The sequence below is a fragment of the Aspergillus eucalypticola genome, assembly GCF_003184535.1.
Source record: "Aspergillus eucalypticola CBS 122712 chromosome Unknown BO83scaffold_28, whole genome shotgun sequence".
Classification (NCBI taxonomy): Eukaryota; Fungi; Ascomycota; class Eurotiomycetes; order Eurotiales; family Aspergillaceae; genus Aspergillus; species Aspergillus eucalypticola.
The window spans coordinates 40,200-61,826 of NW_020290302.1; the positions used below are offsets into that span (position 1 = coordinate 40,200).

The 21,627-nt window shown below is 49.8% G+C and overlaps 6 protein-coding genes across 6 annotated transcripts; 4 read left to right on the forward strand and 2 right to left on the reverse strand.

The window, feature by feature from the left end:
- The first annotated feature begins 27 nt into the window (after positions 1-27).
- Positions 28-4,336, forward strand: BO83DRAFT_368166 (P-loop containing nucleoside triphosphate hydrolase protein). The gene is made up of 2 exons (XM_025529805.1): positions 28-2,809; positions 2,859-4,336. Exons 1-2 carry the CDS (start codon positions 186-188, stop codon positions 4,150-4,152), a joined length of 3,918 nt encoding a protein of 1,305 aa, XP_025384300.1. The 5' UTR covers positions 28-185; the 3' UTR covers positions 4,153-4,336.
- Positions 4,337-5,016: 680 nt separating this feature from the next.
- On the forward strand, positions 5,017-7,294 carry BO83DRAFT_368168 (dicarboxylic amino acid permease agtA). The gene is made up of 4 exons (XM_025529806.1): positions 5,017-5,422; positions 5,474-5,480; positions 5,532-5,692; positions 5,766-7,294. Exons 1-4 carry the CDS (start codon positions 5,214-5,216, stop codon positions 7,078-7,080), a joined length of 1,692 nt encoding a protein of 563 aa, XP_025384301.1. The 5' UTR covers positions 5,017-5,213; the 3' UTR covers positions 7,081-7,294.
- Positions 7,295-7,411: 117 nt separating this feature from the next.
- BO83DRAFT_440369 (M14 family metallopeptidase) lies at positions 7,412-9,771 on the reverse strand. Its single transcript, XM_025536254.1, has 2 exons — positions 9,185-9,771; positions 7,412-9,113 (listed from the first exon to the last, which is right to left on the reverse strand). The coding sequence occupies exons 1-2, from the start codon at positions 9,593-9,595 to the stop codon at positions 7,662-7,664; spliced, it is 1,863 nt and encodes a 620-aa protein (XP_025384302.1). The 5' UTR covers positions 9,596-9,771; the 3' UTR covers positions 7,412-7,661.
- Positions 9,772-10,445: 674 nt separating this feature from the next.
- On the reverse strand, positions 10,446-11,476 carry BO83DRAFT_381493 (uncharacterized protein). The gene has a single exon (XM_025532005.1). The coding sequence runs from the start codon at positions 11,070-11,072 to the stop codon at positions 10,782-10,784; it is 291 nt and encodes a 96-aa protein (XP_025384303.1). The 5' UTR covers positions 11,073-11,476; the 3' UTR covers positions 10,446-10,781.
- Positions 11,477-13,095: 1,619 nt separating this feature from the next.
- On the forward strand, positions 13,096-17,906 carry BO83DRAFT_121735 (Arf family guanine nucleotide exchange factor SYT1). The gene is made up of 3 exons (XM_025526030.1): positions 13,096-13,897; positions 14,002-15,237; positions 15,292-17,906. The coding sequence occupies exons 1-3, from the start codon at positions 13,471-13,473 to the stop codon at positions 17,796-17,798; spliced, it is 4,170 nt and encodes a 1,389-aa protein (XP_025384304.1). The 5' UTR covers positions 13,096-13,470; the 3' UTR covers positions 17,799-17,906.
- A 1,958-nt stretch (positions 17,907-19,864) lies between these two features.
- BO83DRAFT_345242 (uncharacterized protein) lies at positions 19,865-21,443 on the forward strand. Its single transcript, XM_025528742.1, has 2 exons — positions 19,865-19,991; positions 20,068-21,443. Exon 2 carries the CDS (start codon positions 20,118-20,120, stop codon positions 21,135-21,137), a length of 1,020 nt encoding a protein of 339 aa, XP_025384305.1. The 5' UTR covers positions 19,865-19,991; positions 20,068-20,117; the 3' UTR covers positions 21,138-21,443.
- Positions 21,444-21,627: the final 184 nt, after the last annotated feature.

Consider the following 21,627-nt stretch of genomic DNA (forward strand, 5'->3'; position numbering starts at 1 on the left):
TGATCGAGTGATATTCCTCCAGTCCTTCTTACCCTCAGCTAAATTGAGTCTACTCCATTGGAGCAAGCTTTTGTGGGCAAGTTTCTTCGCGATAAGATTTGGCAGAGCTGCCAGGGAGACTAACGCTTGAGTAGATTCTCATTACATTGCATAGTTTCCAACTTCACTACACAGAGAATCCCCAAATGATTTACACCATTGGGCTACGAGGATCCCTACTAGCAGCGCTCATACTCTCTTCGCTCTGTCTTTCGGATCCTCCAGCAGGTAGCAGTCTCTTGTTTTCACCATCATCCCTGTCTTTGCAAGTCTACGCAGCGATTGGCCTGACAATCACCCAGCTGTTTTTGCCTCGTCGGCCACATCTCTTTACGCCAGATGGCAGAGCTGTGGACCTCGAAAATAGTTCCTCGGCATTCCATAGGTATACTATGCATTGGTGCACAGGTGCCCTGCATCTAGCTGGCAATAATGTGAAGCTTGATAAACTCCCTGCTCTAGACTATTATACTCGGTCGCAAAGCCAGTCACTTCTTCAGGTAGCAACCTCGAAGACTTCGTTGTGGTACCGCATATTATATGACCGCTTTGCCGGTTTCGCCAAACAATGGATTATAATGCTTACAAGATCTCTCGTCACATTTGTGTCTCCTTATTGTGTCATGCGGCTTTTGAGGAGTCTGGAAGAACAGCCTGAATCAAGGCACGATGCTTGGTTTTGGCTGATAGGGATTGCTCTATCGTGCTTATGCCAAACCCTACTTCACCACCATCTACTGTGGATACAGTGGTCTGAAATGGCAATTCCTGTCAGGGCACAACTGATCATGGCAATCTTTGCCAAAGCGCTAAAGATGAAAGATTCTAAAGACCCCCAAAGTCCTAAAGTTGAGAAACCTGAAGCCATTAATCTCATTTCGTCCGACAGTGCTTCTCTCAGTAAATTCACAGCTGTCAACCACTATATACCAGCCACATTATCCAGATTTCTTTTTGCTGTGCTATTTCTAGTACAACTAGTTGGATGGCAGGGTACCCTTGCTGCCTTGGTTGTTACTGCGATAAGCGTACCGCTTCATACATTCGTTATCAAGCAGGAGCGCATGGCACAAAAGCATCTTGCTGCAGCAAGAGATAAGAAGACCAAAGCAATCAACGAACTCATGTATGCGCTTCGACAGATCAAGTTCTCTGCTTCAGAAGCGCAGTGGGAGGACCGTTTGGATACCTTACGACAGGATGAGCTTAAACAGCTACGCAGGGTCTTTGTTGCAAAGAACGTAAGATCTGTATGGAGCGTTGCGTCCCCATTTATTGTCGCCGCGGCTTCAATCTTTATCTACGCATACACCACAAGCTCAATTTCCCCCTCCATTCTTTTCCCCATGACTGAGCTTTTGCCCCATCTTCAATCAACACTGGGGTTTCTTCCTGTTGTATTCAATGATTATTTCGAAGCCAGGTCCAATGGGAGCCGCATAGAGAATTATTTGAGAAGACCAGAACACAAGACAGTGCTTACTCCTAGCCCATCCGGCCATATTTCATTTCATAATGCGACCATTTCGTGGCCTTCCGATTTGTTGCAACAGCATCGCTTTTCTCTGAGCCAAATCAATGTGAATTTTCGCGCTGGTGAGCTCAGCATAATATATGGAAAGACAGGATCAGGAAAAAGTCTGTTACTTGCTGCAATTATTGGAGAGGTTGACCTCCTGGGCGGTACTATCAAAGCCCCATCGATGGCTGAAGGGCAATCAGTTGCATTCGTATCGCAAACTCCGTGGCTTCAGAACACCACAATAAAAGAAAATATTCTCTTTGGGAATCCAATAGACGACAAGAAGTATGAGGAAGTATTGAAAGCCTGTGCACTATATCCCGACCTTGCTGCCTTGCCGAAGGGCGACGAGACCCAGATTGGCCTCCGGGGTGTCAAGCTTAGTGGAGGCCAACGCGCGAGACTTGCGCTTGCTAGAGCACTATACTCAAGTGCAGAGACATTGATACTCGATGACATATTTGCTTCTCTTGATGCTCATGTATCCAGGGATATATGCAAGGCACTCACCGGTGCCCTTTGCAGAGGCCGCACGCGGATCCTAGTTACTCACCAGGTATCTCTGTGCCTGCCAGAAGCAAACTGTATTGTCCATGTAGAAAATCAAACTGCAAAATACGCAGAAGGAGCTGAATTCGTTGTGGAGAAGCAGAATGAAGTCGAAACTGGTAACTCCATGACAGCTGACCTTCCCAGACAGGAGAAATCGAAAGAGCGTGCAACCACGCTGGCAAAAAGCAAAGGTCTTGACGCGCGTACAGACGCAAAGGTATATGATATATATTTCACCGTAGCAGGTGGACTGTGGTTCACTATCATATATCTTCTGGGCCTCGTCACCAAACAGCTTCTGGGCTCGTTGACGACGAGGACTTGGGGACGCATTAATTCGTCACGTCCTGAGTCCATCAGCTTAGGGACAGATGTCCCACCAGTTACTCCAGGTTCGAAGGGCGGGTGGACGCAGTATCTCTACCTTTATCTGCTGACTTCTACGACGACCGTACTTTTGGAATTTCTATTCAACCTGCATGCCTATTCCGGGTCCTTACGTGCCTCTCGATCACTGTTCCGCGCGGCTACGTTTAGAGTCCTCCGAATGCCCCTACACTGGCTCGATAGCACACCTATTGGAGAGATACTCAGGCGGCTCACTGTTGATGCCAAAAATGTTGATGATTATGTTTTGGTCACCATGTCTGAATTTGCGGACAACTTTGTTAAGATGATGTTGATTGTGTGTGTGGGGTAAGATGCATCTTTACAGGAAACCAAAATTGTTCGCTGATTTATTCAGGTTCAATACGTCTAAGTATATGAGTCTGCTGACATTGACTCTCCTCTACTGGTGTACAAAAGTTAGCAAGCTCTATATAAAAGCACGGACGACCGTCAAACGAGCCGACTCGGAAGCAACTGCTGCTATACTTGAACAATTTACATCCTCTGCAGCAGGGGTCATGACGATCCGGGCCTTTGGTGCATCAGATCGGCTAGCTGCACATATGCATGGGCACATTGATAGATTGTCTACGGCTAGAAGATACTTCTTCATATTTAACCGCTGGCTTAGTCTTCAAATGTCTCTCATCGGCGTTATTTTCAGCATTGGCACGGGTATTATCCTGTTGTCAACTTCTGCAGCCGATGCATTTTGGATCGGCTACTGCCTCAGCTATTCTATGCAGTTATCCCAGGCTATGTTCAAGGCCATCAATAATTTTGGGATGCTTGAAACCTACATGAACTCAGCAGGAAACATTATAGCGTACACCGAGCTGGAGCCAGAAAAGCAAGGTGGCTGCGAAGCCCCTAACAACTGGCCATCGCTCGGGAATATTGAGGTCAAATCACTTGGCGCTTCCTACGCACCGGGGCTCCCACTTGTTCTGGAAGACGTGTCGTTCAGTGTGAAGGGTCATGAAAGAGTTGGCATCGTAGGTCGGACTGGAGCCGGGAAATCGTCACTAACACTGGCCCTGTTGCGTCTAATTGAACCCCAGCATGGTTCAATAGTTGTTGACGGCATTGACATAACCACCCTGGCACTCCGGACCCTCCGATCACGAATCGCATTTATTCCTCAAGATCCAGTACTGTTCTCCGGAACCGTGCGATCTAATTTAGATTACAGCCATCAAACTTCAGAAGACAGACTCAATGATGCCTTACAGCGCGTCAAGTTGCTCAGGGATGACCCGGAAGATGAAGACTCTGGACTCTTCACACTTGACTCGCGGATAAGTGCTGGAGGAGCCAACATGTCCCAAGGTCAACGACAGCTCCTCTGTCTGGCACGGATATTGATCAGTAATCCCAAGATCATCATCCTCGATGAGGCTACTTCAGCAGTAGATGATGAGACGGATCGGTGGATTCAGGATACTATGAGGAGCCAGTTTAGCGGGACATTGATCGTGGTTGCGCATCGACTGAGGAGAATCAGCTCGTTTGACAAGGTGATTGCTATGAGTGAAGGGAAGATTGCCGAGATGGGGTCACCGGCTGAGCTATTAAGGAAGGAGGGGTTGTTCTATGATCTTGTTCAGAGTAGTGAGGACCGGGAGTACTTGATGGAGACGATTGGATGATAGACATGGAGCCTCGGGATGGAGTTGATGGGAAATTGAGCTGAGCATCTCGGCATTCAAGCCACACAGATTGACTTTTCCAATGGCGCTACCTTGAAATGTTCGAGACTAGACCGGGTGGCTGGCGAAGGAAGCCGGCTTTAACCGTCGAGTAAACCAATCCTACTCAGTTGAATTACGGACAGCTAACTAGTCAAAGACAAAGACGGGAGACGATAAGTCTTGACCCTCGAAAATCACGAGCTGATAAGTAAGTAGTAAGCACAAGTAGTAATAAAACATCGCAGGGAACGGAGAGGATATCAACTTATCGCCAACCCCGCCTGATATGGCTCTTGGCAAGCCGGGCAGTTAGGTAACAGATATTCGCCGTCGGGGGTGCCGCCAAGGCCGCCAAGCCATGTGCGTGCCCCGCGGGGATGGCATTTCGGTCAATCCCGGTGCATCTTAAGGGGAAAATGGCACCTGTCCCATGGGCGACAGCTGAGTCTGCCACTAGACAACGAGCGCTGGGTGGTTACTGCGTATCTTTGGCAAGATAAGAACTGGTTTCTGTTATGCTTCGCCAAGCCCGTCCGCTCTCAACCCGGCCAATGGTGGACTTTGTGTATCGTCATGGCGGCATCAGATCGCGACTGATTACTTCCAACTTTGGGCTCTGATCGAGAAAAGGACCCGATGGAGATGATCTGACCGATGCTACCCTGAACCAGGTGACCTGGATTTATCCTCGTAACGGTACGGTGGCTGAGGCTAGGTACTTAGTAACCTAAATGGAGTATGGGGTAGAGATGGATCTAGTATCTAGTAGGGATTAATTGTAGCAGTAGTAACTTTTACTTGGAAAATACCCAGGCCGAGTATGTTTGCTTTGCCTTCCTTTCACTTGCCCTCTTCTTTTTTTCCTTTTTCTTCTCCTCATTCCTTCCCCTCAGCTGCTCCTCCTCACACAACCCCCCATCCCGTTGCGCTGTGCAGACGTTCCCCGATCATCGCGTTTAATCTCGTTAGCTCTCTCGCTCTTTTCATTGCGGTGCAGCGATTGCGTCTCACTTCAAGAAATGGGCATCAGAGAAGATGGCTCCGCCGACATGCCCACCGAGAAACGACAATACGTGACGGATTATGGCAGCGGCGAGGATACCGTTGAGGCTGCTCCTGGCGACCATGATCTGCATCGTGCCTTGAAGGCTCGCCATATCTCCATGATAGCCATTGGGGGTGCAATTGGCACAGGTCTCATCATAGGAACTGGATCTGCTCTCGCAAAGTAAGTCGGACCGTCACTTGCAGTTTTGTCCCACGCTAATCAGTTGTCTAGGGCTGGTGTAAGTACTCCATAACAACTCGCATAGAATCTATTGATCTGACTCGCACAGCCCGCCTCTATCCTCATATCCTACTCGGTTGTTGGCTTTGTTGTATACCTTGTCATGTGCGGCCTGGGAGAAATGGCTGCCTGGCTCCCATTGTCATCCGGCTTTACAGGTTACGCTGTGCGATTCTGTGACCCTGCTCTTGGCTTCGCGCTTGGTTGGACGTACGAACCTCCCTTTACCCTCGCTTTAGCCTATTCTCTCTAGTGCCACCGCTGACTCGGGCTTCTTGCACAGCTACTGGTTCAAATACATCATTGTCACACCCAATCAACTCACTGCTGGCGCACTCGTGATATCCTACTGGATAGACACAAGCCGAGTCAACGCAGGTGTTTGGATAACCATATTCCTTGTTCTGATTGTCACCATAAACTACTTTGGAGTCCGCTTTTTTGGCGAGTTCGAGTTCTGGCTCTCCTCGTTCAAGGTTATCGTCATCCTGGGTATCATCCTCCTCTCTTTTATCCTCATGCTCGGTGGTGGACCCGATCATGACCGCAAAGGGTTCCGCTACTGGAAAGATCCCGGCGCCTTCAACACTTACATCGATGATGGCCCAGCCGGCCGCTTCTACGCTTTCTGGGCCACCATGGTCTCCGCCACCTTTGCCTACCTCGGCACCGAGCTCGTGGGTGTGACGGTGGGCGAAGCTGAAAATCCCCGCAAGAGCATCCCCAAGGCCATCAAACTCACCTTCTTCCGCATCGTTGTATTCTACATTCTTTCCGTACTACTCGTCGGCACCCTGGTTCCCTACAACTCCAAGGAACTCATCTTCGCCACGAACCAATCCAGCTCCGCCGCGGCCTCCCCCTTCGTCGTGGCCATCCAGCTAGCAGGAATCCCCGTCCTCCCTCACATCCTCAACGCCTGCATCCTCCTCTTCGTCTTCTCCGCCGCCAACTCAGACCTTTACATTGCAACCCGAACCATCTACGGCCTCTCTAAAGAAGGCAAAGCTCCCAAATTCCTCTCCAAAACCGACCGTCGCGGCGTCCCCGTCTACGCCCTCATCCTCTGCGCCTGCATCGCATGTATCGCCTACATGAACGTCTCCAGCGACTCTAAAACCATCTTCCGCTACTTCGTCGACCTGGTCACCATCTTCGGCCTCCTCACTTGGATCTCCCTCCTCGTAACACACATCTACTTTGTGCGCGCGCGCAAGGCCCAAAACATCCCGGTATCGGACCTGGCGTACCGCGCCCCCCTTGGCACCGCGGGCTCCTACGTCGCCCTGGTCTTCTGTATCATCATCTGTCTTACCAAGAGCTACGACTGTTTCACTCACAACAAGAAATGGGGTAACTTTGATTACAAGACCTTTATTACGGCATATTTGGGAATCCCCTTATACTTGATTCTCATCTTCGGGTATAAGCTTGTCACGAGATGTAAAGGAGTTAGCCCGTACGAGGCAGATTTGTTCACGGGCAAGGATGTCGTGGACCGGATGGAGGAGGAGTATTATCGCCGGGAGGCTATTAAGGAGGAGACGGAGGGCAAGGCTGGGTGGTTTTATCGGAAGTTTGTGGCGTGGTTGTTCTAGTTTTGTTCTATTTTCCCCTTATGCATTTCTTCTCTTCCGCTTTTGTTTTCTTGTACTTCTCGCTGCTGGGCGTCAGGGATGCGAAAGGCTCATTCTTACTAGATGAAGGATGATGTTCGTGTGTTAGGCTACTTGATCTAAAAAATTGCCCGGCGGGGGTTCATTACATGCATCGGAAAGATACCTAACGAATGAATGTATGACGATAATCATGATACACGGCACCTGGGTAAATAGTGCAGTGAAGTTGATTATATGAGAGTTAATTTCCAGTTTTTTGCCGATTAGATACATTACAGTATAATTGAAACATGATTAGTTACTCGGGTCCAATACTTGGTAGGACGATTCATTGAATTACTCTGTGTTTAATTATGTAGAGAACACACCTAAGCGGTATAGGCTATAGGCACGTGGAAAAGACACTATCTAAGATGTAAGGGAGATTTGATAGACAGAACATGATAAACATGTCCATCAGTCCCGCAAAGCCGTCATTAGTCGTTATTGATCGTCATCAAAAGGAGAGTATATGGGTGGGGAGTCATATAAATAGGTTTAATTAGTTTGTTTGTTCATCGTCAGCGTCGTCGCCGGAATTCGAATGTGTGTTCGGTGGCCCAATATGCATCTTCCTTCTCTTCTTCGTCATTATCGTCTTCAAAGTCCTCTTCCTCCACAATCACCCATTCCTCGTCTTCGTCCGCGTCTTCGTCCGCGTCTTCGTCCTCGCCGGTGTGAGGTACTGGGTCGTTGGCGTTGTGTAGATATGCCGGGGAGCGGTCATTAGAGTTTGGATAGCGGGTGTCCAGATCCGACTCCTCCTTTGACAGATCGAAGAGTTCTGATTCCCAATCGACGTCGAATGAGTCGCCCCCGATGAGGAAGGATCCTAGCTTCAGAACGACATTGTAGATCTCCTTGCCGGTGGGAATGATGTGTTCGGAAGGGAGGAGGAACCCGTAGCTCCCGCGATCACGAAGCTTGATCTGATACGAAAAGGTCGCGTGCACTTGGTGGTAGAACCAGTCTAAGGCACTGCCACCAGAGTTGCCGCCAATGGGGAAGAATCGCCCGGGGTTGGTGTCTGCCGCACTGGCAGTGACGATGCCTTCGCAGGCGGATGTGACATCGTAGACTTCGTGAGTCGCGTAACGAATAGCCTTGGCTAGGCCTAGGCCTAGTTCTTCCAGGGTCTCAAGTGTTGGGGGTATCGACGAGCAGGAGTAGGAGAAGGGATAGAGAATTGTTTGAGAGTAAGAGTGAAGGTCAAGGAAGCTCACGATGTCAGCATTGTTGTTTTGCGTCTCATTGAGCGCCCACTGTGCCAATTGCTGTGCTTCCATGCCCTCGAAAGGCTCGTCTCCAGCATAATTTTCGGAACAAGGGTTCGCGCGGGTCCGACCGCCATCCCATTCGAAGCCCCAGGCGCGGTCAAGGTCGATCCCGGGACAGAAGCGTAGGCTGGTTCGCTGTCGATTCTTGCGCCATAGTCGGTCCGTCTCCCAGGTATAGACATAGCCGTCGGGATTGATCGTGGGGATCATGACCCAGTCAAAGTCCTGTAGAAGGCGGGTGACGGCCTTGGATTTCCCGTACTTCGTAATGAGAGTGTACATGACATGGTTTACGGTTGAGGTGCCGATCCATTCGCGAGCATGGCTACCACCCGTGACGATGATGGTTTTACGAGGGCCTGACGCCGCGGTGGAGCTGCCTGCGCTCAGTCGGAGGGCGGGAATTTCGCGACCCTCGTAAGATACTCCAATGCTAATCATGCGCACATGTGATGGAAACATGGAAGCTAGTAGGCGCATCCATGGAACAATGACGGACAGAGGCTGATACTCGTGGAAGAAAAGGTCGCCAAATTTCGGCGCAGGCCGATTTGAGGGCGCAAATCCGGATTGTCCTTCAAGCCCTATGGGCTTTTTCGATGGATAGGTCGTATAGATTCTCTCTGCCAAGTTTTCTATCAGGGGGGTATATGCAGTCTGGAGGGAATTTGGTAGTAAGCCCAATAACGAGGGGATCTAATGCGAGGGTCACAGCGAATCAGTCATCAGTCACCAGGCAGATGCGGACGGAAGGATAATCCACTTACGACTTCCTCGGCCAGCCGGATATCTACGAATGCTGGAGTAGACGCCCATACGTCCAGGAATAGAATGTCTGCGGCCTGGGCCAGTGCTTCGGCCTCATCGTGATCGCGCAGGCTGAAACGAAGTACGACGTCACTACCGTAGCGCGCCAGGATCCGGGAGGGAGGAGAGCGATTGCGCGGGGAATCGTTGAGTGGGAATCGACGAGAAGCGGGTTTTTCAATGCCCCATATGGACTCGATAACCCAGTCACGGAGGCGAGTCCATGGCCTTCGGGGATCAGAAGGCTGGGAAGAGAGAAGGTGAACGGGTTCGACGGGTGGTTGTGGAGTGATAATGGAGCCGGCGGGGACGGCGGAGACCAGGGCGGCCGATGCGATCAGAAGCACGAGCAGTGATAAGAGGTGACGCATATTGGATGTTGAGTACGCCAGGGTTATATAGTAGTTACCGAGTCATCTCCTTCAGAAAACCTAAAAAGACAGACAGAAGTTTGACAGGGAACAGATGGAGAAGGATGGAGTCAGAGGGAAGAGAAGTGGTGCACGAGAGCAGTGAGTTAGAGAGAGGAGAGAGAGAGACCGAGACGGAAGGAATGGTGGGTGTGACTTGGTAAGGGTAAGTAGGAGTGGAGACGAGGCGGTGCTGTATGCCTCAGGCATGAATTATGGCTGCACCTGGACTGTCTCCCCACAATACCAGGAATACTACCAAGTATTCGAACTCTGGAATCAATAATCGGCTGAACTTGGCTTCATTTCATCTTCAATTTCTATAGAGTAGTAAACTTTGTATAACTGACTCTTTCACTGAGTCGGAGAGTTGAACCTTACATGAAGAAGGCTGAGATATAGCATAGAAGAAATTGTGCCATAGTCAGCACACGCTTGAACAGAAGGTGATAGAGATGCCGAGGTATAATTTCTGCAGCCACCACGAGCTGGACAAGAGCTAGTCTAGCACTTAAAAGGACCACGATCGAAGATTAGGCTAAGTCGGCGAGGGCGAATGCAGCCATAATTGAAGTTTGGAGAGGATCGAATGGATGCCCGCATTGGATGGCCCGGGAACTATTCCTGTTCCGACTAGCTTACAGCTGCGGACAGTCAGTGCTTCTAACCATTCTAGGACTAGTGGCCATGTCACGCCCCGGTTGGCTCCGCTGACCCGCCATTCCGGATTAGGCAAGGATGTCTGCGCTTCTGCTCTTCCGAACACTTCTCTCTTTCTGTATGTAGTGTCCCAGAAGGCATCAAACAAGAAGAGTCTACAGGTATATTTAGTGAGAGAAAGGTTCCTCTGATACAAGGGCTGTGCGGGTGTCTTGGCACTAGCAGTTCGCAAAGCCTTACCTGGCTCGACAGGACCACACATAGCATGCCTCTGATGATCCATGAAGGTGTCACCAGAAGACGAAGGCTATGGTAGATACAGAGTGACTGACAGTCAAACTATCGTACACTATAACTATGAAGGCATCTTCTCGGATTCGCTATCTGGGCTTTTCACGACGGTTAACATGCCTCGCTAAGATCAGAGGTTTTCATGGATCGGACTCAAATGGGACGTGATGGGACACTCTTTGTGAGGCTCATTTGCTTACAATTCTCCAGACATCCTATGCTGGTTGTGTGGTGAAGGAGGGACTCTACCTATAGAAGCTGGTACACCACAATCAGTGGATGAAAGTCGAGACCGTGACTGATCTTGATGGTCTAGACCGTTCCCCACAGGAGTCCACCCAGCGTCGTCTGTGTGGCCGTACAGCCATATCATCGTACGTGTCAGACTCAATCCCTCCCAGAAAGACGAAGCAAAGGGATCGTACTCATACTTGGTCCCAAGAGCCAGAGTTGCAGCTTCCGGGCTTCTGTCTGGCCCTGCGAACATGGCCTTATATGATAAAGCGGTATCCCTACTACTCTCCAAGCATTGCTTGCATAGTTTGTCGATGTTGCCACACCAATTTGGCTAGCTGTGCTGAGCAATTATATGTCGTCATGATGAGTTTGAAGCTCTCGATCTATCGACGAAGGTGGTATACTGCTCGGAGATGCATTGTGTATCAATATTACTAGTTTCGGTATCTTGATACCTCAAATATCAGCTTACATAAATCCCAGTCTCCAGATATGAAACGAGCGGAACATGCAAAGTTCTATATATCCCCGGCATCATCGAGCACGGATTAACTCCAGTATGCACTACGTGGGATTTCATGGATAGAATTCGAGAAACATCAATAAATAAAAATACCTTAGTGAGCTGAAGTCAGTAAGTTATGAGCAAGATGCGGTTCCGTTCCTAATCCGAACCTTGGTTCGAAAGAGTCAGGATACCGACATCCAGACAAACTGCAGAAGTTCCTAACTGATCCAATTGAAAGGAACGCAGATGCCTAGAAGAACAAAGACTTGGCCTCCCGGCATCCAGCGGCAGCCAAGATGATGCAAATCAAGTTTGACCGGACAGACGAAAAAGGGCGATGGGGGCGACAATTGGGCGGCGGATCTGGCGGGCGAAAAGGATAGCCGGAGATGACGCCAGCGGTGGTCATGGCCTTGGGGCCTGACGTGGCCAGACCCCGGTCACGTGGCTGCATGGCTGGGGATGCGTGTGCAACTTGCAGCTCCATCGCTGCCGCCTTGCAGCTTTCTTCCTTATTTCCCGGTCTATAGTTTCATTCGTGGTTTCCACACAACAACAGAGACTTACATACATACAGGGTCTGGCTGTCAGGGTTGTGTCAAGGGCGAGTCGAGGGTCCTGCGATCAGCATAAGGCGGGAGGGAACTGCGGAAGGGGAACCAGCCAGCTCTTTGCGGCCAGGAATTAATTTCCCCCCCATACTGCCACTTTGGCTACTAGTGAAGGAACTAGTCTGGTTACTCCGGATGAGGGTATCTAGGGGCTGTTTGGAAGTTATAGATAGAAACAAATCCACTGGGAAACGATCCGAGGTTCTGCAGACCACACCCGATCGTAGACATATTTAGAGCAATGAAAGACATTGAGTGCTATTTACAATTGTTCTTAAGAATAGTGTTTGTGTAGTGTGTTGATGGAGGTGGTACATGATTCATGTAAGGATAACCCCTGGTTGAAGAACACAAGCCAGATACGTACATAGATACATGGATGGCATGGAAAATGTAATAGAGCTTATAATTAATTTAATTGACATGCCAGTCAAAATCGCGACAAAAAAAAATAAAAAAAAAAAAAAAAGAACCATCACAGTAAAGGGAGGCTGACGGGCTGAAAAGGAAACACTAAAATACTAAAAGACTAAAAAAAAACAAAAGACATCCACAGTAAACAAGAGCGAGCGCACGTGTGGTTGGTTGAAAATGGGAAAGAGAAAGTCCAACAGAAACCAACTCCACTATTTCTGGAATCTCTCCGTCGTCAGCAGCAGTGGAAAGTGAACCCCAGCAGCATCATCGCTGTTCCGTCTTGTCTCGGCTCTCTCTCTTGCCTGGCCGTGATTCTTAGTTAGCCCTCCTGCCAACCACCACCCCCCGGGGTTTCCACTCATTCCATTCCTTCAGTCTTTCAACTTCTTCCTTTCCCAATTCTATGCATTAATTTTTCTCTTCATTTCTATCGCCCTATCATTACTATTACTACTTTACTTCGAAAGTTTTTTGCTCTGCCCCTCCTTGGCTCTCTTCGGGACTGCGTTTTAACAGTACTAAGTAGTACTGTTCACTACTGCTAACTAACTACTAGTTAAGTAGTTTGTGGTTGTGGTTTACTTGGTCCCCTCACCTGCCCTGCCCTGCCTTGAATCTCTCCACGCCCGCCCGGAATTCTCAACGCGGCCTCCCTCTCTCCTCCATAACCCTTTCCATCGACCTCGCACCTGGCGATGTGACCGTCTTCAATTGGCGACCATTACGATATTTTCGGATCACTGCTTTTTCGCGTTGGTGATTGACGACCTCCACCTCCTTTACACCACCCCCCCTTTTTCTAAACGACCTGCGCTCCTCCGCCCAGCGATCTTGCCCCCACCTCCTTGCGCTGCCAACTTTTCCCCTGCCTCACTCTCCCCTTCCGCTGGTTCGCGATGCAAATTGGTCTGCCCGACCGGTGACATATTCGCTCAAATCCCCCCCAGAGCTTGCCGTCGCCATAACTCCGATCGCAAATCCGACTGAAGCCGTGTTATACCTACCGCTGTGGGACGATCGCCAAGTATCAATCGAGCAGTATCGGATGGGTCTCTCAAGCACGCTGCGCTGCAGGATTACATAAAACACTATTCCTGGAAATCGTCGTCACTATGCATTGGAAAGCACTGCGCCTCGGCTCCTCCGACAACGAAGCCAAACGACGGAGCTATCTGTACGATCCACCGCAATCCCGTCACAGCGAACAGCTGCCTCGTCCGACGCTCTCGACGACCGCCCTTGCCCCTAGACATTCCGAATCTGCTCCACGGTCACCATCGCTGGCTGGTCCAGATGACGCCGAGCACAACGACGACTATAGGGCTGATGGTCCTAGCCTCACACAAAGTCGCAGTCGCGCTGAAGAACCCACCGTGAAGCCCAGAAACACTGGGAACTCACTGTTGCCGGGCAGCGGCCCGAATTGGCGCATGAACCGTTTCAGTTTCATGAGGCTTCGTCATGCGTCGGACCCGCAATTGTCCAAGTCGTACGCTAAAGCAGAGCAGGAGATCCCTCCTGTGCCATCCTTGCCTCCGCGTAAGTCATTCATCATCTCAGAGTCTACGACTTTCGCACCTCTTGTTTCCCGCCCGACAATTTGGCTTTGTTGACTGACCTTTCAATGCCTCTGCGCTTTATAGCTACAATCATCACGACCGCGCCGACAAGCCATGAACTCGAGGAGCCGGTAAAGCGAAAGAACAAATTCAAACTGTTCCCCGATTCGAAAACCCCGACGGTGGAAGAAATCCCCCCACAACAGTCCACAATCAATGGGAAATCCAGGCATACTGCCCAGGGCTCGACGGGGTCGCAGACGGTGAATCCAGGCCGACCAGAGTCTCGAGTTAGCGGCGAGGAACCGGGTCGTCTATCGACTACATCCATACGGAGCAGTGGTCGTGATCAACCTGGTGACTCCCATCGCTCTTCTGTGACAGATGCACGGTTTTCCGAGTCATCCCGTTCTGATCAAGATCGTGGGGATCATGGCTCTTCGGCCTCGCGTGGAATTCCAACGAGCGAGGGTTCAATTTCCAGCACAAAACGATTCCGTATGCCTCGCTTGAAGAGGAACAAGGGACCCCTCTTTCCCTTGCCCCCCAAGCCAACAGCTTCGCAGTCGCTCAATGGACGTGCGCCCAAGTCGATACCGGACTCTTCGATTCCCACGTCGGATGTTTCCGATGATCATGACCGGGATCACGTCTCTCCACTGCCGTCGCCGTCGCGCTCCTCAGCTGGTGTCTCCTCTCCTCGGCCCCCTCTGTTGAGAAAGGACTCGGCAAATTCCGCTCATTCAAGCCATTCAACGCCATCCATTCGGACACGTAAGCCGCCTACCACGCGGGCTCGCTCATCTACGTTGGATTCTTTGGCCAATATCCGGGACAATGAGCCGCAACAGTCGCCCCACCTCACTTCGTCTGGACGAACGTCTACTTCAACGAGTGGACGGAAAAGTTTTGGCGATATATTCAACATCCCACAGCGGCTGCGGCAGAACTCGGAGCCCCCGTTCCCCAGGAGTGGGTCTCCTGCGGCCAGGGGCGCGGAGACTCCGGTCACCAAGTCGCCTTCTTACCCAGAAAGACAGGAAGGTGATACCCCGACTACGTATTTGGAGCGGCTTGAGGCAACCGTACCCAAGAGTGTAATTGCCAGTGTACTCTCTCAATCGAACGATGAGTTCTACAAGAACGCTCTGCGCAAGTACATGAGAGGATTCTCCTTCTTTGGTGATCCGATCGATATGGCCATTCGGAAGCTATTGATGGAAGTGGAACTACCAAAGGAGACCCAGCAAATCGACCGTTTCCTCCAGAGCTTCGCTGACCGATACCATGAGTGTAATCCGGGTATCTTTGCGAGTACTGGTATGTCACCTTAGCACCCACATTATGGAATACTCTAACTCCTGTCCTTTGCAGACCAGGCATATTTTATTGCGTTTTCGATCCTGATCTTACACACGGACGTCTTCAACAAGAATAATAAACGGAAGATGCAGAAACCAGACTATGTCAAAAATACCCGTGGAGAAGGCATTTCAGAAGATATCTTGGAGTGCTTCTATGAGAACATCTCCTACACACCCTTCATTCGCATCGAGGACACGAATCCCAACGGCCGCCACCTTCCAAAGCCTCGCCGAACATTGTTCAAGACGGCCAGCTCCGACCACCTTGGTCGATCTAGCAGAGAGCCTGTTGATCCATACACCTTGATCATGGATGGAAAACTCGACTCTCTTCGACCAAGTCTCAAGGATGTGATGAACCTGGACGATCCGTATCGCTGTAATGGAACGGATGGACCGCCAGATATTGAGAACCTCCATCGTGCCTTTTCCAAAGCCGCTGTGCTGCAGATTGTCTCCCTGCGTTCACGGCCTGATGCATTTATGCCTTCGAGTATGGAAAACCCGATAGATTCCAACCCAGGCCTGGTGGATATCAAAGTAGCCAAGGTCGGATTGCTTTGGCGCAAAGATCCGAAGAAAAAGAAGGCTCGATCCCCATGGCAAGAATGGGGTGCCCTCTTAACGTTCTCGAAGCTCTACTTTTTCAGGGACGTCAACTGGGTGAAGTCATTGATGCACCAAGAGGAGTCCCATCACAAAGAAGGTCGCCGTCGAGCTGTTGTATTCAAACCGCCTTTGACCGACTTCAAACCTGATGGGATCATGCAAACTGATGATGCAGTGTCTTTGATCGACAGCGGTTATAAGAAGCACAAGCATGCATTTGTCTTTGTTCGGCACAACGCTTTGGAGGAAGTATTCTTAGCCAATAGCGAGTCGGATATGAATGATTGGCTGGCCAAGCTCAATTATGCCGCAGCCTTTCGAACCACTGGCGTCCGGAGCAAGGGCATGATGGCTACTGACTACGAAGCGCAGCGAAATCGAATGAGCCGCCGGGGCTCTAGTGTTTCTCTCAACGAAAAGGAACCGCCGTCGCCAAACCCCGAGGCAGATATGGGGGAAGACCTAATCGTCGCGCGGGGACATCTGATGCGCCAGAAGATCCGAGAGGCCAATGAGAAACTTTTCGTCAGCCAGCGACAGCTTGACGATCTGCTCAGGAACGCTAGGCATCTGCAGGTTCTGACTCCGGTGCACTCCAGGGCGCGGGAGAGCGTGATCATGGCTGCGGGGCGCATGGCTGCCAAGCTCAAGTGGGTGAGGCAGGATATCTGGCGTACCAGATGCTACCGCGAAGTTCTCGTTCGCGACTTGGGTGAAGGGGACGCGGAGACACCATCTTTGACCGAGCAAAAGCGTTTGCAGCTACAGATTCCTGCGGATACCACCTCCCCCGAGTCCAAGGAAACGGAGGATGAAGCAGTGCCAGAGAAACTAGCATCACCGATCAAAGAGATGGCGCCGCCTTCGCCGCACCCTGAGTCTATTAAGCCTCCATCCATCTGCGAACCACCGGCACCACAGCCTGCGGCAGAAGACTTGCGCAGACCGAGCATTCCTGCATCCTTCGCGTCATCCGAGGCCGCTTCTCGGATTGGTAGACGACTCTCGGTAGAAGATCTCAAGGAGCGTACAAAGTCTTCTTCTCCCGAGCCGTCAAACCGACTGACCCGGGAAGCCTCTGTGCTCAGTGCTGCCAGCAAGCTAGATGTCTCCAGTTTGGCTTCACGTGCCTCCAAAATCACTTCCCCCGGAAGCTTTGACGATGGCGAAGAGCGCGTGCTTCGCGAGGCGGGTTTGCTGGAGGTGAACACCTCTCCTCAGACCAAGAGACAATCCCTTGTCATCAAGGAAGGCGATATTGATCAGAAGCAGATCGACACCCAAGAGACAACTCAAATGGACCGTTCCAGTCGGATACGCCGCAGTCTTCACCGGACTCTCCGGGATGCGCCTGGTGTGCACCACGGTCATCTCCCTCGCAGCAAGAAACCTCGCGACCCGGCTTCCGCCGCAGGCGCGCACGAGGACGGCCAAGGAGCGCGTGAAGGCGAAGGCTTGTCGCGCAAGTCTGCTAGCTTTACTGTTCATGGCAAAAAGGCTTCAATTATCACCTTTGGAAGCGAGTGGCAGAATATGCCCCCCGAGGAACGGCTCAAACTTCGGAAGCCCACTCCATCGGAAGAGCCGAGAATGTCCGATCCAGCTATCACCAGTAGTGCGGACTCGATCACCTCAGGGTCATTGCACCCCGGCCAACCGCACTCCCTGCGTAGTTTGAGTCCAGGCACCAGAAATAGTGCGCATTTCGTCGAAGAGTCAGAAAATCTCTATAGCCAGGTCCAGAAGGCCAAAAGCGACGATGGTTTCGAGTCGAGCTCCAAACACACTGAAAACTCCTTCGTCACCGCCGATCCCGACCAATCCTCTTTGAACGAAGATAGCAATGCCGTCGACGAGACCACGCCCAAAAAACTTACTGCCACACCCGAGCAAGCTGTCAACGCATAAAAAGAGCGGATAATTTCAAGGGAAACCAAGAAAAAAATATCTTCTCAACTCACCCTTGTCAAGACCCGTCTAAAATCTTCTTCGTTCTCATTATCTTACGACTGACTTATTTTATACCCCACATCATCTTTCATTTTGAATCCATTTCATTGCATCTTGCCTTTCTCTACCGTCTCGTATTACTATTACCTCTTATATGCTTTAGAGCTCTGACGTTACCCATCTTCTCCTTTTGTGTCCCCCGGTTCAACTTGATAGATTTTTCTGCGCGCGGACTCCGCAAATAGACCGAGTCCGGCGCCGTTACGACCTTGATACCACATTTTCAGTTTTTCTTTACTATTTTCTTGTCTCTGTTGGATCTTCCGGATGGGTCGTTCTCTGGCTGGATTTCTATGCATTGTGTTCGAGTAAGGCACTTGGGCGGAAAAATGTCATGGTACTGCTTGTTTTGTTTTTCTTCTGTCATGTTGAACTCGAGATACCAGTGCATGAGATCTCTCTGGCGATTATGTTTGGCGTGATATGGCATTGGAGAATTGTTGGATTCGTATGTAGGAGCTAGCTAGTTATGAAAGATGCTTCTAGCTTGAGGATCAAAATAGATCTGGCTTCTAGTTATACCTCGTACACGGTAGCACCATGACTAGCATGGGCTTTCTGATAGTATGTAAAATTGATGTATGAGATACATGTCTCAATATATACTTCTAGCACAACTACTAAATACGCATTCAATGCATAACTATAATAAGAACTACTAACCAAATGAACCAGAAACAACAGCTTCAGCTACCTCATTCACTGTTACAAAATTGAAAAGAGGTTGAATCTTGGTAACCCAGCCCTAACCAGCACCTTAGTCAAGTTAACAATTCACCGTAGAGCCAAGGTACTAAATACTTGACTATCCTAATCCCTGCCTTCACCTGGTGATACCAACAACGCTGAATATAGTACTATATATTCTATCCACTACTAATCATTCATTCACCCAGCATGACCTCAACGCAACTCAACGCTTACATGAAATGGGAAATATAGCACGTTAGGTACATTGATAGTATATCTGTGCTATATACCATCGCAAAGCTGCAAGATAGTAGTGGTTCTAGAATTGGATGATGGAAAGAACATGCAAATGCAAGCAAGGTGTATAGTACCCTCTCGTCTCATTCATAACAAGGGTTTGGAACCCGACTATTGGACTCCTTAAAGCTGTGTAAAATCCCAAAAAAAAATTGTGTCGAAGGGGATGGGTGCTGTGGATTGTTGATCATCTGTTGTGTCTAGATGGGGTAGGGCTAGGGAGGGATGCATATTTACTAGCTGTCTGGGTTGTAGAAGGGTCTGGTGGGTGCTGGAGAGTGACTGCGTTCCACTGTGGATGTAGTAGTAGTAGTAGTAGTAGTAGTAGTAGTAGTAGTAGTAGTAGTAGTAGTAGTAGTAGTAGTAGTAGTAGTAGTAGTAGTAGTAGTAGTAGTAGTAGTAGTATCTTTTGCGTTGGTTTTGTTTTCTTTTTCATTGTAAGTTGATTTTTTTTTTCTTACTTTTGAAAATTGGATTTTGAATCGTTGCTACTACCCTTTTCTATTGTTTTTGTGTGTTGGTAGTGGTGCTGGATGAGTAGTTGCCTACCTAGTACTTACGTCCAGACTATCTATCACCACTTACTACTCAAAGTTCTCCTACCGAGAAACACGACTTCCTTCTACACGCGGCCATCTCGACTCAAACAATGGCCTCGAAATAACATCCGACACGCCATGATAAAAGCCAAGGTGCTCGTGGTTGCCATTTTGGTATATCCGATCAGTCTTTGGTCCGTTTGCGCAGGGTACTGGGTTTGCGTGGTGGGATATTATGGCTATAAGATTGGCAGGTCGTGTCTGGGTTTGGCGATACGTGGGTTTTACTTTCATTTTTTAATTCCTCTTATTCGTTTCTTTTTGCGTCCTACGTGCGAGTGTGGGTTGCTTTGTATGAGGTTACGTTACGTGCTGACCAGGTTGTTATCGTTGTCGTTGTTGTTGGCAGGTTTTGACACATACTTGGGGACTGGCTGGTTGAGTAGGATTGTCAGTGTTTTGTTCATCTTACTGGTCCGGGGAATTTGTCTTGCTGTGGATGAGTACGTCGATTCAGTGCGGAGAGGGTGGGAATGTCCGCCACCTGAGGTGAGGAAGCGGTTAGGTGAGTGTTCTAGCAAATCATTTGGTCTTTCTGGAGCATTGGAGATGTTGGAAAGGTCATCAACTGATTTGCGCAGCTCTTGAGTCTATTTTAGAACCCCCGGTTGTTATACTTTCGGATCCTCCGATGTTTGATGCTGCGCTTGATAGTGAGGATGGAGAGTTCGAGGGACATACTGCAGATGATCGTGAAGCTGGAATGACCGGCTACGGGAAAGCCATGGATGACTCGACTGAGTATGCTGTTGGACCCGAAGTCTCTGATGACGGGACGAACTCGTGGGAAACCGTTGATTATAGCGATAGCCCCGTACGAGATTCCGAGTCCTGGATAGAAACGGTTGAGCGAGATGACGAGTATGAGGCCGAATATGGAGACTATTGTGAAGAGGAAAGTGAGAAAGTCTTCAGCAACGGTCCTGGAAGCCAGGTGGATAACGATGACGGCGGCGTCTTCCTTCCTATGAGCATGTTTGACTATCCTGAAGAAGAGGTTCACTTTAGTGACCACGGATATACCGAGCACCAACAGGAAGAAGACACTGATGAAACATACGAGCTTGACATGATTACGACACATTACGGGCAAATGGGTGCAAACAAGACCACAATAGAGAACAAAGAAGGTCCGTGGGGATCTGACACCTGCAGTGAATGTGATCAACCTGTATGGGAAAACGCGTCAACCTCCAACATGACCAACGCAGACTCTACCAGTTCCAAATTCCCAGCTGCTTCTGTGGCCGGCCCACACGCGCAGGATACTGGGGCCACTGAGCCCGCCTGCATCGTTGAAACCACGAAATCTTTGACCCTAGAAGATATGGCTGGCAGCTGGTGGGATGAGGTCCTAGAGGCTATGGAAATAGGGTTTGAGGAGGCAGAAGCGGTGTTTCAAAAGGCAGCAAGTGCAGGGTTCAAAGATATCGAGGTCGATCCGGCTCTGGCTAAGGCAAAGAGTGCCCCGAGAAAAAGACGGCCCAAGAAGCCAGAGAAACCACGGAAAGGGCCAGCTAACCGCAACCCCGACTGCACCGACCCAGAGAAGGACTTCTTTGATGTGTGTTGGAGCATCCTCAATGAGACAGGCCTGGTGGGAGAGTATATGAGGGACAGAATGCTGGTGAGTGTCTCATCTCAGATTTGACCCAAAGCATAATGAGTACTGACGTGCTCGCTATGATAGCGGCGAACCTATCATAACGCCCATACCAAAGGGCATCCCAGGAAAAAAGAAAACCACGGAAGGCCGAGAAAGCGTGAATGTTATCTCTGCTGTGGCTGTCACAAGCCCATCAAATGAGGGGATTCAGGACTGTGACATTGCTCTCTCCTTCGCACATGTTTCAATTGGATTGTTCTTGATTATCATGGCTGCTAACGATACATAAAGTCCCTCCTCTGTTAGATTCAATCGGTGTCTCAATTCTATGTTGTATCTCCTCTGTGAAACGAGTTGGACAAGCAAAGAAAGAGAAAGAGATGGAACTGTGGGATGGATGGATAGCATGTGACGGCATGACATAATCGCGTCGGCCACGATTTCTCCAGCTTCAACTTTCCTTCAACTGAACTCCCCTCTTGACCATCTTGTTTTGCTTTATGCTAGCCATTGGCTTGACTTGTCACATATCTAA

Excerpts from the sequence above, each read along its gene's own strand:
- BO83DRAFT_368166 (XM_025529805.1), top strand. The coding sequence starts at position 186 with ATGATTTACACCATTGGGCTACGAGGATCCCTACTAGCAGCGCTCATA. Across the intron at positions 2,810-2,858 it reads ATGTTGATTGTGTGTGTGGG|GTTCAATACGTCTAAGTATA; the intron begins GTAAGATGCATC and ends TGATTTATTCAG.
- BO83DRAFT_368168 (XM_025529806.1), top strand. The coding sequence starts at position 5,214 with ATGGGCATCAGAGAAGATGGCTCCGCCGACATGCCCACCGAGAAACGA. Across the intron at positions 5,693-5,765 it reads GGCTTCGCGCTTGGTTGGAC|CTACTGGTTCAAATACATCA; the intron begins GTACGAACCTCC and ends CTTCTTGCACAG.
- BO83DRAFT_440369 (XM_025536254.1), bottom strand. The coding sequence starts at position 9,595 with ATGCGTCACCTCTTATCACTGCTCGTGCTTCTGATCGCATCGGCCGCC. Across the intron at positions 9,114-9,184 it reads TCCGGCTGGCCGAGGAAGTC|ATCCCCTCGTTATTGGGCTT; the intron begins GTAAGTGGATTA and ends CCCTCGCATTAG.
- BO83DRAFT_381493 (XM_025532005.1), bottom strand. The coding sequence starts at position 11,072 with ATGTTCGCAGGGCCAGACAGAAGCCCGGAAGCTGCAACTCTGGCTCTT.
- BO83DRAFT_121735 (XM_025526030.1), top strand. The coding sequence starts at position 13,471 with ATGCATTGGAAAGCACTGCGCCTCGGCTCCTCCGACAACGAAGCCAAA. Across the intron at positions 13,898-14,001 it reads TGTGCCATCCTTGCCTCCGC|CTACAATCATCACGACCGCG; the intron begins GTAAGTCATTCA and ends TGCGCTTTATAG. Across the intron at positions 15,238-15,291 it reads GGGTATCTTTGCGAGTACTG|ACCAGGCATATTTTATTGCG; the intron begins GTATGTCACCTT and ends TGTCCTTTGCAG.
- BO83DRAFT_345242 (XM_025528742.1), top strand. The coding sequence starts at position 20,118 with ATGTTTGATGCTGCGCTTGATAGTGAGGATGGAGAGTTCGAGGGACAT.